Raw genomic sequence first — 12,861 nt, 5'->3', positions numbered from 1 at the left:
CTGCCCTGTGCTCCTCAGCCCCCAGGGCCCGCTTGCAAACAGCAGACGGAGTCGACTTCTCCCCAAGGGACCCGATTGGCATTTTCGTTCTTCTGTGCAGCCTTGAAGCCTGCGATAGTCACCAGCCACCCTCCCCATGGCTTCTCAGCTACCCTTTCTCAGCGTCTGCTTGCTGAAAAGAAATCTCAGGTCTCCTGAATTTACAGGCGCTTTATTGAGACTAGAGCAAACCAACAGAAAGCTCTAGGCTTATAGATACCGTCAGGCAGGAACCCCTCTCCCTGCAGCGGCCCTGCAGGGGGCTCTGGTAGAGGGCTCCATCCACAGGACCCTGTCCCCACCCCCTCCGCCGCCAGCTCTCTCTGGCCACCTGGGGCCGAGGCCCACTGGCAGCTCTTGGAGGAAGGGCAGGAAGGGGCCAGGCCTTGTAAGTACCGTGGTTTTCTACTTAGGAAAACCCGAGTTCCTTTTGGGGACAGGTGTGGCATCCCTGTTTATAGACAAGGAAGCTGGGCTCTGCGTGGCAGTGGTCGGAGCTCAGCAGGCAGGGGATGGAGCTGGGATTAACGAGCAGGTACCAACTGGCCAGGGGAGTGCCCTTTCCGCCTAAGCTCCTGACATTCAGGCTTGGAAGCTGTGGAGGGAGACTGCCCTCCCGAGGCCTCCCTCCCTTTCCAGAACTGGAGAGGGCAGCGGTGGGAAGGGACCCAGGTGGGGAAGGGAGGGGTCTAGGTGGGGCACACTCCATGGCTGCGGGGGGAGGGGGGTCCTTGGCGCTCTGTGCTGTCCCCACGGGGCACCTCGTGACTTGGTCTGGAGGGCAGGGGTGGGCCCTCACCTCAGGCCTCTCGGTCCTGATATCCCCGCTTCTCCTTAGCGTCTGGCTGGGAACGCAGCCCTCCCTATCTGCCCGCTGCCTAGGATAATTTTGGAGGCTGAGGTCAGGGTCCTCGGAGGGAGGGGGCATCAGAGAAGCCGTGCCATCTCCATGCAGTGGACAGTTGGACCTCCAGCCACTCCCGCCGTAGCCCAGAGGACTTGGGCAAAAGGCCTTCCATCTCTGGACTCAGTTTCTTCACTTGAGGAAAGAGTTCGTGGAAGAAGATGGGGTAACGGAAAGGCAGGCATGTGGGGTGGGGAGCTGGTCGGGGCGGCTACTGTGTGACTGCTGCCCTCCAGCCTGTCACCAAAGCCGTTCCCAACGCACCCAGACCCCGCTTCCGGGTCTTCGGCAGACAGCAGGGAAGAGGCGCCGTCCACAAGGGGGTCAGGGGGCTTCCCTCCAGCCTCCAAGAGTCCTCCCAGAGCAGGTCCTGCTTCTGGGTTGCAGACTTAGGGCCTCAGGGCCAGCAGGGTGGGAAGTGCGGGCTCCCCCTAGCCTGACTTCCCAAACCCATCCCAAGGACAGCAAGTCTGTCCTCAAACCTGCCAGGGCACTGTGAGATGGCCCAAAGGCCAAGGCCTCCCAGCCCAGGTTCATAGTGGCAGAGATCACCCCCCACCCCAGCGCTGTGGGCAGGGTAGGCCAAGAAATGGGTGGGCGTCCACTCCCAGTCCTGTGGCATCTCTGTGCAAACTAATCAATGCAAATGAAGCACACACAAAAGATCCTTCTACCGTCAGGACCTCCCGGTACCCTCCCCAGAGGTTAAGCACCTCTGATTCCCTTTCTGCCACCTGCCACCGCCTACCAGGTCCTTCCCCATTTCCCTAAACCTCCCTGATAGGGAGAGGGGTCGGGGGGGGAGACAGCCCAGCAGACTGTGGGGCTCTAAGTTCAGGCTGGGGGCTTCTACCAGCAGTTTTTTGGAGGGGGAGGGTCTGTGGCAGGGTCACCATCCCCCAGCCGCACTTCCCTGAGACCCGAGGCCAGAAGCCTCCCGGTGGTTCTGGAATATGTGCTGAGTGCCGGGTGTGCAACCGTGCACGTCAGTGTGAGCACACATGTGAACTTGCCCACATGTGTCAGTGCGGGCAAGGATGGATGTGTTGGGGTCTGCGTGTGTGTGTGCGCGCGCGTCCGTATGCGCTGGGTGACCGTACCTGCGTGTTTTGATAAGCGTGTAACCAAGAGCCTGAGATTTGTGAGTTTCGGGGACTGGGTATGTGTGTGTGTGTGTGTGAATATCAGATGTGTGAGAGCCTTCCGGCAGGCCTAGGGCCTGACTGCGTGTGTGTGGGTGTATGTGACTGAACATGTGCCCGGGTGTCTGTATGTTTACAAGGGTATTCGCATGTTCAGGTGTGCACGTGGCTGTGCACGTGCCTCTGTGTGGACGGCCGGGCACATGTTGACGGATGTCCAGGGTTTCATAACTGTTATGTCCTCAGCCCCTCTGCGTGCCTATGACTGAGCCTGTGGCGCTCCCGACTATTTCTAGGACGTGCGCGTGTGTTGCAGTGTGCGTTTGTGGCGTAGCACTGTGTGTCGGGGTTGCCTTGTGTGCTGCTACGAGTGTGTCTGCATTTCCCTGCGTCTTTATGGCTACGAGTGTTGGTGCCTAAGGCTCCTCATAAGTGTTTTTCCCGGTGCGTGTGCGACAGTGTGCGTTTTCCCCGTCTCTAGAGCGTGCGTTTGGGTTTTTCTGGGTGCGTGAGCCATGGCGTGCGTGCTCGGGACCTTGGCGATAAGTGTTGTGGTGTTTCTGTGCGTGTTTCTGTATTCCGAGCGTATCCTCGCGTCTTCCTGGGGTCTACGGCCCAGCCCGTGTTTAGCTCATGCGACTTGTCCTAAGCGGGCCCGTGTGTGCGCGCCCGTGAGCCGTCCTGTGGGGGGAACGTGTGCCAAAGGCGCGCGGGGTACCGGTGCCCGTCTAGCCAAGAGTGCCCCGCGTGCGCGAGCCGGTTTCCGGGACGCCGCAGTGGTGGGGGGCGGCCCCGCGAGGGGCGGGGGTCACCGGGACTGGCCGGCGCCGGCCCAGTGCGCGCGAAGGCGGGGGCGGGGGGCGGGGGCCGCGGGGGGGCGGCGGTACGAAAAGGGCGGCGCGCGCGGCGGCGGCGGCAGCTCGGCGGCGGCAGCGGAGAGCGCAGCGCGCAGACCGGTGCAGCCCTGGCTTTCCCCTCGCCGCGCGCCCGCGCCCCCTTCCGCGTCCGCAACCAGAAGCCCAGCGCGGCGCCCGGAGCCGGACCCGCGCCCGCGCCGCTCCCGGGACCGCGACCCCGGCCGCCCCGCGATGACCGCGACCGCAGCCCTCCTGCCCGTCCTCTTGCTCCTGCTGGCCTTCGGCCGCAGTGCCCATGGTGAGCCCCCCGGCGGCCTGGCTCGCGCCCCCTCTGGGGAAGCCTGCGACGCCCCCCCGGCCGCCGTGCCCCGCGCGCCCCGTCCCGCGCGCCCCGACTTCCGCCCGTCCCGCCTAATCCTAAGCCCCGCGCCGCGCCTGCCTGGTCCTCCCTGCCACCCTCGCATGCCAAGCCCGGCCCTGGGGTCCCCGGGGGCGGGGGAGCTGTGGGACCCCGGCCCCTTCCCGCCCCGCAGAAGTGGCGCTCGCAGGGTGTCGGTGTGCAGAGAGGAGGTATGGAGAAACGAGGTGATGCTGGGGAGCCCTCTGTGAAAATGCTCTGGGGTTCAACTTCGGGGGGTCCCTGCGTGTGCGTTCGGGAACAGGCCTGTGGGGGGGTAACTTTGCCGTCGTCGCCTCAGATTGCCAGCTGGGAGCCCAGCCCGAGCCCCTCCTGCGTGGCGTTTGTCTAGGTGAGGGGCTGCGACACTCCTGTCTGTGGCGGCCATATGTCTCTGACAGCGAGAGAGTTGCCCCCTTCCCGCAGGGTCCCCCAGCCCGCTGCACCAGTGGTGACGGGGGGTCCTGTCTGAAAAGCTGGCGGGAGTTACAGGCACTGCACACAGTAGGTGCCTATTAAAGTGTCAGAATCTCTAAGTAGTGTCAGAATTACGGTCTTTTCCGCAAAACCCTTGTTCGTCTTTTTAATACGAAGAGTCTGGCGTGGGGAAAATTGGGAGTTTGACCTGGGTGCCTGGCTTAACTGGGATTAACCTTTAAAAACTCCAGACGCCTTACCTGTGAGCCCTCCAGGTGAACCTGTCTGGGCTTCCCCAGAGCTGAATACCTCAAAATCTGGCCCCACCCCCCCTCGCCTTTAGCTCACTTGGCAAAAGTGAGGGTCTGGCCGAGTGCCCAGGGGTCAGAATCTTTCCGTTCTCGTTCACTGTCTCCTCATTCCTGCTTTTAGGATTTGGCGTCTGTAATTTCTTGGAGGGACCCTGGGTGTCTGACCTGGTCCTGGGAGCTGGGCAGTGGGCTGCGGTCACTCCATAACCAGGGACATGCGGAGATTTTTCTCCTACGTGGGTTGGGATGCAGTGCCTACCGTGTGCCCAGTGGGGAGAGCCACAGAGGGTCGGAGGCTGCCTCCGGGGAGGCCGTCGTGGCCTCTGCCACAGCCTGCAGGGCCTCGTGGGGTGAATGGTGTAACCTTTCTTGTGCCTCAGGAGCTGAATGCTTCCCGGCCTGCCACCCCCAAAATGGATTCTGCGAGGATGACAATGTTTGCAGGTAATGGAGCGGCTCCCCAGAGGCAGCGTGTTGGAGGGCCAGGGCAGAATTCTGGGGAGTCATGACGTCAGGCAGAAAAAACGGGGAGGGCTTGGCCCCTGGACTGCAGCAAACAGCTTCCTCGCCCCCGCAGGAAACCAGTGACGTGTGGGGGGAGGTGAGGGGGACAAGAGGACCGGGAGGCGGGGGATGCTGGGAGCGGTGGCGGGGACAGGACGGCGTTCTCAGGGGGGTGGGTGGCGGGAGAGCCTCTTGCAGGTGAGACCACTGCAGGCCACTGCGGCAAAACGCAGCTCTTCCTCTGGCTCTCGGGGACCCCTCTGCCTGCTCCCCAGCTGATCTCCTGTTTAAGCTTTTCCATTCAGGTGACTGGTATTGGTTTCCTGGGACCCACCGGCCGGGCACTGGGCAGAGACCCGCGAGGGCTCTTGGTTCCACAGAAAGCAACCGGAGCCCCTTCTCCATCCCTGCCCCCCCCACATACATCCGCACCTTTCTTCCCCAACTCCCGCAGGTGCCAGTCTGGCTGGCAGGGTCCCCTGTGTGACCAGTGCGTGACCTTTCCCGGCTGTGTTAATGGACTCTGTGTGGAGCCCTGGCAGTGCATTTGCAAGGACGGCTGGGATGGACATCTCTGCGACCTAGGTTGGCACCTGCCCCGCCCACCCTGGCCCCGGCCCCCTGCCCCCAGCCACCTCCTCCCAGCCTGGTGGCTGCCGCCCCTCCCCCTCTTGCCTTAGCCCAACACACCCCAGCGCTCTGTATGGTAATGATCTGTTTATACACTTCCTGCTGGTGCTGGGAGCCTCCTCACAGGTAGGGACTTCATTTTGCTCCCTTCTGCACTGCCAGCACCGAGCACCAGGGAAGGCACTGGGGTAGGGGGGCTGCCAGTTGAATAAAGAGTCGCAAACACGCCACGCGAAGCTGAGCGGGTGGGGACCACAGCCTCGAGAAACCTGTTCGGGGCACTGAAGCTCTGAGAGGGGAAAGGACTCAGGGGGTCGCAGAGCCAAGACTCCATAAAATTCACCCGCCAGGCTGTTCAGGATATGCTGCAACAAGCAAGCAGACAGACGCGGGGAGGGGTGCTGGGTGCCGAGTGCTGGGCGCAGCGGGAGCTGAGTCAGGGCCGCTGGGACAGGGCCGGGGGCTGTGCTGGAAGAGGTCAAGTGCAAGGGGAGGTGGGGGGTCGGGAAAGGCTGAGAAGTAGCTCAAGTGCAGCTTGGCGTGATCTGTTGATTTTGTTAACTTATGCAGTCTTTGCCCTCCGTTACCCTGAGCAATTGAGAGCTGGCCGTCGCTGCACCTTCAGGCTGCAGAATGTTCACCCGAGCCCATTCTCACTTGGCAAAACCTGCCCTGAAGCCCAGGCAAACCAAGCGTAGGCAGCTGCCGCGGGCTCTCTGTCCCTCGGTCCCGACGGCAGCGTCAGTAAAGACGAGTGGTACCAGTAGGGAAACTGAGGCTTCGGGAAGCAAAGGGGTCTGCTCAGGACACCTAAGAAGTTGGGGGGACAGCCAACTACAAAACCCCTCCCTCTGCCCCAGAAATGGGTTCATTCTCATCTGAGGCTGTTTCTAACACCCTCCCGTTAAGAAAAACCTAAGAGCACGTCGCGAGCACCCCTGCCCCGCGTAGCCAAGGCAGTGGGGCGTTCAAAATCCCCCATCACGTTGTCTCGGGACTTTAAAGTCTCCCCAGCCAACATGATGCAGGCTTTGCCCCACAGCTGACTCACGCTCTGGCCAACAGAGCTTGGGCTCTGCACCCTTGAAGTACCTCTGAGCTGTTTTGGGGACCCAAGGGGTCCCAGAAAAGCCACCATTCGGGATCAGGGCTTTTAGCCTGGAGCCCACTCTTTCTGATATCTAATCCAAGACGCCCCCCGTGGAGTTCTCCAGACAAAAGGTCCCTTCCCCACTGGGTTGACAAAAGCTTGGGACGGCTGGGTCCAGAGGAAACAGCCCTCCGGGTAATCGCCGGCCCTCTCCCTTTTCACCCGTCTCTGAGGCTGTCCTCGCCACAGCTGCTGCCCCGGCAGGCAGGCAGAGACACCCCCCCCGCCCCCCGCCCGGCAGCTTTCTCCCGGTGGCGGCTTAATCCACCCGACTTTGGGGTCAGAGGCCCAGGAGAGGAGAAGGTGGGCTGATCCTCGGCTCACGAGCCTTGACGCCGTGGGAGAGGAGTAGGGTGGTCGCCAGCTCTCCAGCTTAAATTTAAGATCCCCATTGACAGGAGAGCCCGGAGCAGGGAATTAGAAGCTTGCCACGGAGGCGCTGCGTGCGAACGCCTGGCGCCTTCCCGTAATGATAAATCCTCTATGTTTCCTCGCACCAAGCCGGGCTCCCGAGGAGCGCCTCGTGTGCTCGGGATAAGCCATCAGCTTGGCGTGCGAGCTTTTCCTTCCTGATTGATTGCCATCTACTCCATGAGGGTGCGGGGCTCTTGAAAAGAGGGAATAAATCTGCACGTGTGTGGCCTCAGCCCCGGGGACCCGAACCCAGGCTGCCTTCGTTCGCTGCGTCTCTGGTTGGCCCTGGCTTTCTGTTTGGCCGATGCGGCAGCTCGGGTCGTAGATAAACAAAGCTGATGGGGCTCTCAGAGATGGGCCAGGGAGAGCCCCCCCTTTTCTAACTGGGGAAAGTGAGGCACAGAGTCGGGGCGGTGGGGGGAGGAGGGAGCTGAACTCGGCAGCCGGCTGGAGATGGGCACAGAAAGGGTCTCTCCCTGGCCAGGCCTGGGGGCTGGGGGCTCCACTGTCAGAGAGCCCCTGACCCAGGCCCCTTTGTTCAGCCCGTCCCTGCCTTGCTGAGCCCCGAATAATGAAGCGTGCGTGACGGGAGGTGGTGGAAACACACCAGCGTTCATGGAAACCCGTGCTTACAGGCGAGCACTCAATAGTTCTCACTGCGTTGCCTTCAAAAGATGCAGCCTTTTTATCCCGGACCCCCTTCGTTCAGAGAGACCACCGAGCGGTGGAGGCGGCGCTGGGTCTAAACCAGGTCTCTTCATTCCCGACAGGGGGCTTTACATCTCATTCCCCCCCCGCTCCTTTTTGATGGAGGAGTATGAAGGGCAGCTGACGTTGCTGACAGTTGGGCTGCACTAGCCCCCCGAGCGGCAAGGACCCCCTTCAAACACAAGAGACTTGTCTGGGAGGCAGCCGTTAGGAGATCTCAGCTCGGCACAGTTTTGGGGGGAGGGAAGGGGTCTGCGGTGAAGGTCAGTGTGGCTGGACCGCAGAGGTGACCTGGCGCCAGCAGAAGGGCACAGCTGGCCTGTTGAATATTAGTGAGTGGCCGTGACTTTCTGTCTCTGTGACCCTCGAGCTCCCTGAGCTGTTTACTTATATCAGGGTTCGGGGGGTCGCTACACCCTCTTCCTCAGGACCCCGCTGGGTGGCCCTTGGCAGTGGACACAAGCGGAGACATCTCGGCAGCCACACGGGGTCCCCCTCGACCAGACGGAGGGGGCTCTTCCTGTCCCCACCCAGGATGCTCTCCGTCCAGCGTCTGTGTCCCCCTCATCTCCCTGGTTCTCTCTCCCCACAGACGTTCGGGCTTGCGCCTCGACCCCCTGTGCCAACAACGGAACCTGTGTGAACCTCGATAACGGCCAGTACGAGTGTTCCTGTGCCCCTGGATTCTCAGGAAAGGACTGCCAGAAAAAGGACGGGCCCTGCGTGATGAATGGGTAAGTATTCTCTCCGGGCTATGTGTGCTCTGATAAACGCCGCTTTAGATTCCTTTTTCACACCCCCTAAAGACCCTTTCAGCCTAACCCAGTCGGACCTGTCGCCTGACAAAAGACCAAGTAAGTGCTCGTCCTGCACCCCGTGGGGGGCCGCCCTGGATCGGGGTGTTTATGGGGGAGAGTGTCATTTCCATAATTTTTTCAAACAATCCTGAAGGCGATTTCATATTCCCCTGACGTTCCCGAGTCCTGATGTGTGTGAATGAGAGTAGATTGGGACTGTGAACCAGAGCTCGAGCTGCATAATTTTCTAAAGGCGACATAACAAGAGATCAGAGTTCGGCAGCGCCCAAGGCTGTTTGTGAAGCCCGCTCACCGTGTTTTAGGGGCGGGTTTGGGGGAGCTGGTAGGCTCTGCTTTGGGGTTTTCTGGGATGTCTTAGGAGGTGGGGAGAGGGGGCTGCAGCCAGCACGGGGCCCCGGAAGGTGGGGTGTTCGGCCCTCAGCTCCCCTCGTGGGGAGGGGGCTCTGGGGCTCTGGGCAGCGCGCCTAGCAGATGGAACGGCCCCTGGCCTCTCTGGTGCCTCTGAGCAGGCTTCCCAGCAGCTCAGCCATTTCCGGCCCTTATCTGCTCAGTGCGTGCAGCCAGTCCCACCCTCCGAGGGGGCTTAAACGGAGACCAGGAGAAATCTCGAGAGAGGCGAGAATTCAAAGTAGACTCCAGGCCTGGGCCAGTAGCTGCGGGTAGGGGCGCCCCCGTCCCGTGAGGAAACCAAAGTGTAAAATGCCTTCCAGGGGTGGGGCAGAGAGCCCCGAGCCGCAAGGGCCAGGAACCAGCATTCTTGCAGCATCTCAAGATCAGTGTCCTGGGCGGGCTCAGAACTCCATTTCTGCTTGCTGGTGGGAAGGGGAAATACGGAGCGAGACCTTTAAAATATTTTGCTTTTCTCTCTAACAGACTGGAGCCAGTCTGTCAAAATAGAGCCCAGGGTCCTTGAAATTCCTTCAGAGCCCCGGCTCCTATGCCACCCTCATCCCTGAAGCAGCAATGCTGATTTCTTGCGCTGGGAGCCCCTTTCTTCCCCGGAGTTTTGGCATTTATCAGATGACAAAGGGTCTGCTCGTTTAAAAGCACTTACATTAAATGCTGTGTGCGCTCCGCTTTGAGCCCACGGCTTCGGTCTGCAAGCTGTACTTGGGTGAATGGGCCACTATTAAGCAGCCGGGCACAGACACCGCTCCAGCCGGTGCAGACAGAGCGCGTTTTCTTTTACTCTGAGAGTCCCCAAGGGTTTCCTGTACAATAGCCCGCAGGCTCACTCCGCTGAACGTAAAAATAATAATGAGGGGCTGGGGATGGTGGAGGTGGGAGACCCTGAGGGATGCCCTGCTTTGCTCGGCCTCCACGGCCTGGGGACGGAGCTGACGGGGGCAGCTGGCTGCAGCCCTGGGGTGTCACTCACTTTGCCTCTCTCAGCCTCAGTTTCCCGACCTGTGCAGTGACTAACCGTCAGGCCTCTGGTCGGAGAGATGGCCTAAGAGGTGGGAGAGGAGATGGGCATCCTGACTCGGGAGGTCAGGCATGTTCCAGGCTGGCAGCGTGATGGGGGTGAGGCACACACCCCACTCGGGGGGCGGGCCTCCCACCTCGGATGGCCCCGGAGCCCCTCGCAGGCAGGGGTCATGGTGCCCGGTGCTCCCCGGGGCCCCCCTGGCTGGCTCTCACTCCCTCACCTCGTGCGTTCTGAGCACCTGCCCTCTTGTCGGGCCCCAGGAGGTTTGCCACGTGGCACGAGGGGGAGCGGAGCGTCCGTCCCCACTCCCGGCACCACTGTCCTAGCTCAGTGCCCGAGGGCCCTTTACCGTGTCCCCCTGTTGTGTTGCAGTTCGCCCTGCCAGCACGGAGGCAGCTGCGTGGACGATGAGGGCCGGGCCTCCCATGCCTCCTGCCTGTGCCCCCCTGGCTTCTCAGGCAATTTCTGCGAGATCGTGACCAACAGCTGCACGCCCAACCCGTGCGAGAACCAGGGCATCTGCACCGACATCGGGGGCGACTTCCGCTGCCGCTGCCCCGCTGGCTTCATGGACAAGACCTGCAGTCGCCCGGTGTCCACCTGCGCCAACGAGCCGTGCCTCAACGGGGGCACCTGCCTGCAGCACTCCCAGGTGAGGTTCGGGTGTCTGTGCAAGCCCGAGTTCACGGGCCCCATCTGCGGCCGGAAGCGCGCGGCGGGCCCCCAGCAGGTCACCCGTCTGCCCAGCGGTTACGGGCTGACGTACCGCCTGACCCCCGGGGTGCACGAGCTGCCGGTGCCGCAGCCCGAGCACCGCATCCTCAAGGTGTCCATGAAGGAGCTCAACAAGAGCACTCCGCTCCTCTCCGAGGGTCAGGCCATCTGCTTCACCATCCTGGGCGTGCTCACCAGCCTGGTGGTCCTGGGCACCATGGGCATCGTCTTCCTCAACAAGTGCGAGGCCTGGGTGTCCAACCTGCGTTACAACCACATGCTGCGCAAGAAGAAGAACCTGCTGCTTCACTACAACAGCGGGGAGGACCTGGCCGTCAACATCATCCTCCCCGAGAAGATCGACATGACCACCTTCAGCAAGGAGGCTGGCGACGAGGAGATCTAGGCAGCATTCCCAGCGGCCCCTCTCTGTTCTCGGGGTCCCGCAGAGCTCACTATATGCGGTCTGTTCTCATCTTTGTGGTGGAGTTTGCTCTCCTTTGTGTCAAATCTGGTGAACGCTGTGCTTCCCTCTATTACCTTTGTGTTGCAGTGTGACAAACGCAATGCCAGAATCCGCTTTCTCCCTTCTTAATGCATGATACAAAAAAAAAATAATGGTAATAATAATGTCATCTTTAAACGAGTAAGAGAAATAAGTATGTTATTCTAAACTCTAAACCTAAAATCAAAAAGACCAAAAAAAAACATGGCAACAGAACCAGGGCTCTGTGCCGACGTCCCTCTCCGAGGGGTCTCGGCCACAGGGTCCTCGTGAAACCGTTACGATTGCTGCCATGACCAACCACTGTGAAAAGGGCTAAAATCTCTTTCGTTCGTTAATTCTCACACGCCACTTCCGACTCGCACTCACATCAACACCGCAAGCCCTTCAGTCTTTCCGATTGAGTTGAGGTCCAGCAGAGTGCAGCGGCCGCGTGTCAGAGAGAGAACCCCGGGTTGGCTGCTGGCGGGGGTCGGGACCCGATCCCAGCCCTGCCACTAACTCGCTTGTGTGATCCTTGGCGAGTCCCCTTCCCACCCCGGGCTGCCCTTTCAGCCCCTTTCCAGGCAGGGGCTTGAACACAGTGACCACCAAGGCCCCTCTCTTGCTCTCAAACTCTGAATTAGGAACGAGGGGGTGATGAGCCCAAACAGTCCCTGACCCTAAACAATCAGGATCTGACGGACACTGATCTCATCCTGGGATCCGAAGGTTCGGGCCTATCCTGGACGTACACTTGATGTATTGCGATGGATTGTAACTGCATTTCTCAAAGCGGGGAGCCTCCTGGCCCACTGCCCATCTGGAAACGATCGCCCCCTTTGAGTCACGATGTGCGGTCAGGGGCTGCCCCTTCGGCAGCGCCTCCGCCACCTGCCTATCTACCCACCTCCCCAGAGGCCCAGCAACCGTATACCTGCCTCCTACCCTGTAGGTTAGGGAATGTAAATGCACCTTGAACCACAAGTGCCCCGGCGAATCTGAGCAGCAACACAGCCCTCACCAAGGTTTTCACAGGGTTTAGCGGAAATTGTCGCTCGTGGGGCGTTTTCTCGTTCTGTGCCCACAGTGGTGCCAGACCTGGCCTACACAGCACGAATTTCATTTGTGTTGCTCAATTAATAACCCTCAGATCCCCAAAGACCTAGCCAGCTTCTTAGTGATAGATTTTGACTTTTTTTTAAAAAAAGAGCATCTATATTTTTTGCAAAAAAATAGAAGGAAATGGGACAGAGCTCTGTTTAGCTTTCCAGCTCTTAGAGTTGGGCAGCTAAACAGCGCTTGAGTGCCAGTTAGGAATATTTTGCTTCTTAAATTATTTGGATAAGAATCTATATTAGCTTTATGGAGTATTAACTACCTGCTGTGTTCACCCTGCTAAGCCATCATCACCTACGTCATCTCGGTCATTCAGATCACCCACACGCGTCACCGCCATCACGTGACCACTGACTTCATCTCTCTCAGCCACCGGTTTACCGTCCCAAGTCCCTTCTCATCCTGATTCAGAGCCCGACCCTCATCTCCCCTAAGCTCCTCCCGACGTCTCACCCAAGACATCGTCCCCACCACTCCAGGCACTTTATCATCCCCAGCCCAAGACCCCCACTACCCTCGTCGCCTCGTCCCTGATCACCCTGCACCCCACAGTCCCGTCGCCCCCCCAGGTGACCCCCCTCCCACCATCTCCCCAAACCCCTAAAAGCTCCCCAACCTTCTCCACCCTCCTCCCCACAGTTCACCCTCAATCCCCAAACCCTGTCTCCCTCACTCACCACCCTTGTCACCACTGCCAGCCCCCCCCCCATCACCAGCTCCCTTTACCACCCCCCTGCCCTCCCCTCCCTGGCGCCCACCCCCGACCTCCGAAAACCCTCACCCCGACCCCTTCCTCCTTCCCCCCCTTCCAGGTCATTGGAGTC

At 60.4% G+C, this 12,861-nt stretch overlaps 1 protein-coding gene across 2 annotated transcripts; it reads left to right on the top strand.

Annotated features, from left to right (window-relative positions):
- Window positions 1-3,023: 3,023 nt before the first annotated feature.
- Window positions 3,024-10,980, top strand: DLK1 (delta like non-canonical Notch ligand 1). Of its 2 annotated transcripts, XM_060003309.1 has the most exons (6): window positions 3,024-3,240; window positions 4,448-4,511; window positions 5,026-5,156; window positions 8,066-8,207; window positions 10,093-10,372; window positions 10,598-10,980. In XM_060003309.1, exons 1-6 carry the CDS (start codon window positions 3,174-3,176, stop codon window positions 10,838-10,840), a joined length of 927 nt encoding a protein of 308 aa, XP_059859292.1. In that variant the 5' UTR covers window positions 3,024-3,173; the 3' UTR covers window positions 10,841-10,980. The 2 variants fall into 2 exon arrangements, with proteins under 2 accessions (XP_059859292.1, XP_059859291.1); XM_060003308.1 differs by having other exon boundaries at window positions 10,093-10,980.
- The last annotated feature ends 1,881 nt before the right edge of the window (window positions 10,981-12,861 follow it).

Source organism: Delphinus delphis, chromosome 2 (assembly GCF_949987515.2).
Source record: "Delphinus delphis chromosome 2, mDelDel1.2, whole genome shotgun sequence".
In the NCBI taxonomy this organism is placed as follows: domain Eukaryota; kingdom Metazoa; phylum Chordata; class Mammalia; order Artiodactyla; family Delphinidae; genus Delphinus; species Delphinus delphis.
This window is presented reverse-complemented; position numbering and strand designations above follow the sequence as displayed.

Coding starts and splice junctions, on each gene's coding strand:
- DLK1 (XM_060003308.1), top strand. CDS start 3,174: ATGACCGCGACCGCAGCCCTCCTGCCCGTCCTCTTGCTCCTGCTGGCC. Junction 4,512..5,025: donor GAGGATGACAATGTTTGCAG/GTAATGGAGCGG, acceptor CAACTCCCGCAG/GTGCCAGTCTGGCTGGCAGG. Junction 8,208..10,092: donor GGGCCCTGCGTGATGAATGG/GTAAGTATTCTC, acceptor GTTGTGTTGCAG/TTCGCCCTGCCAGCACGGAG.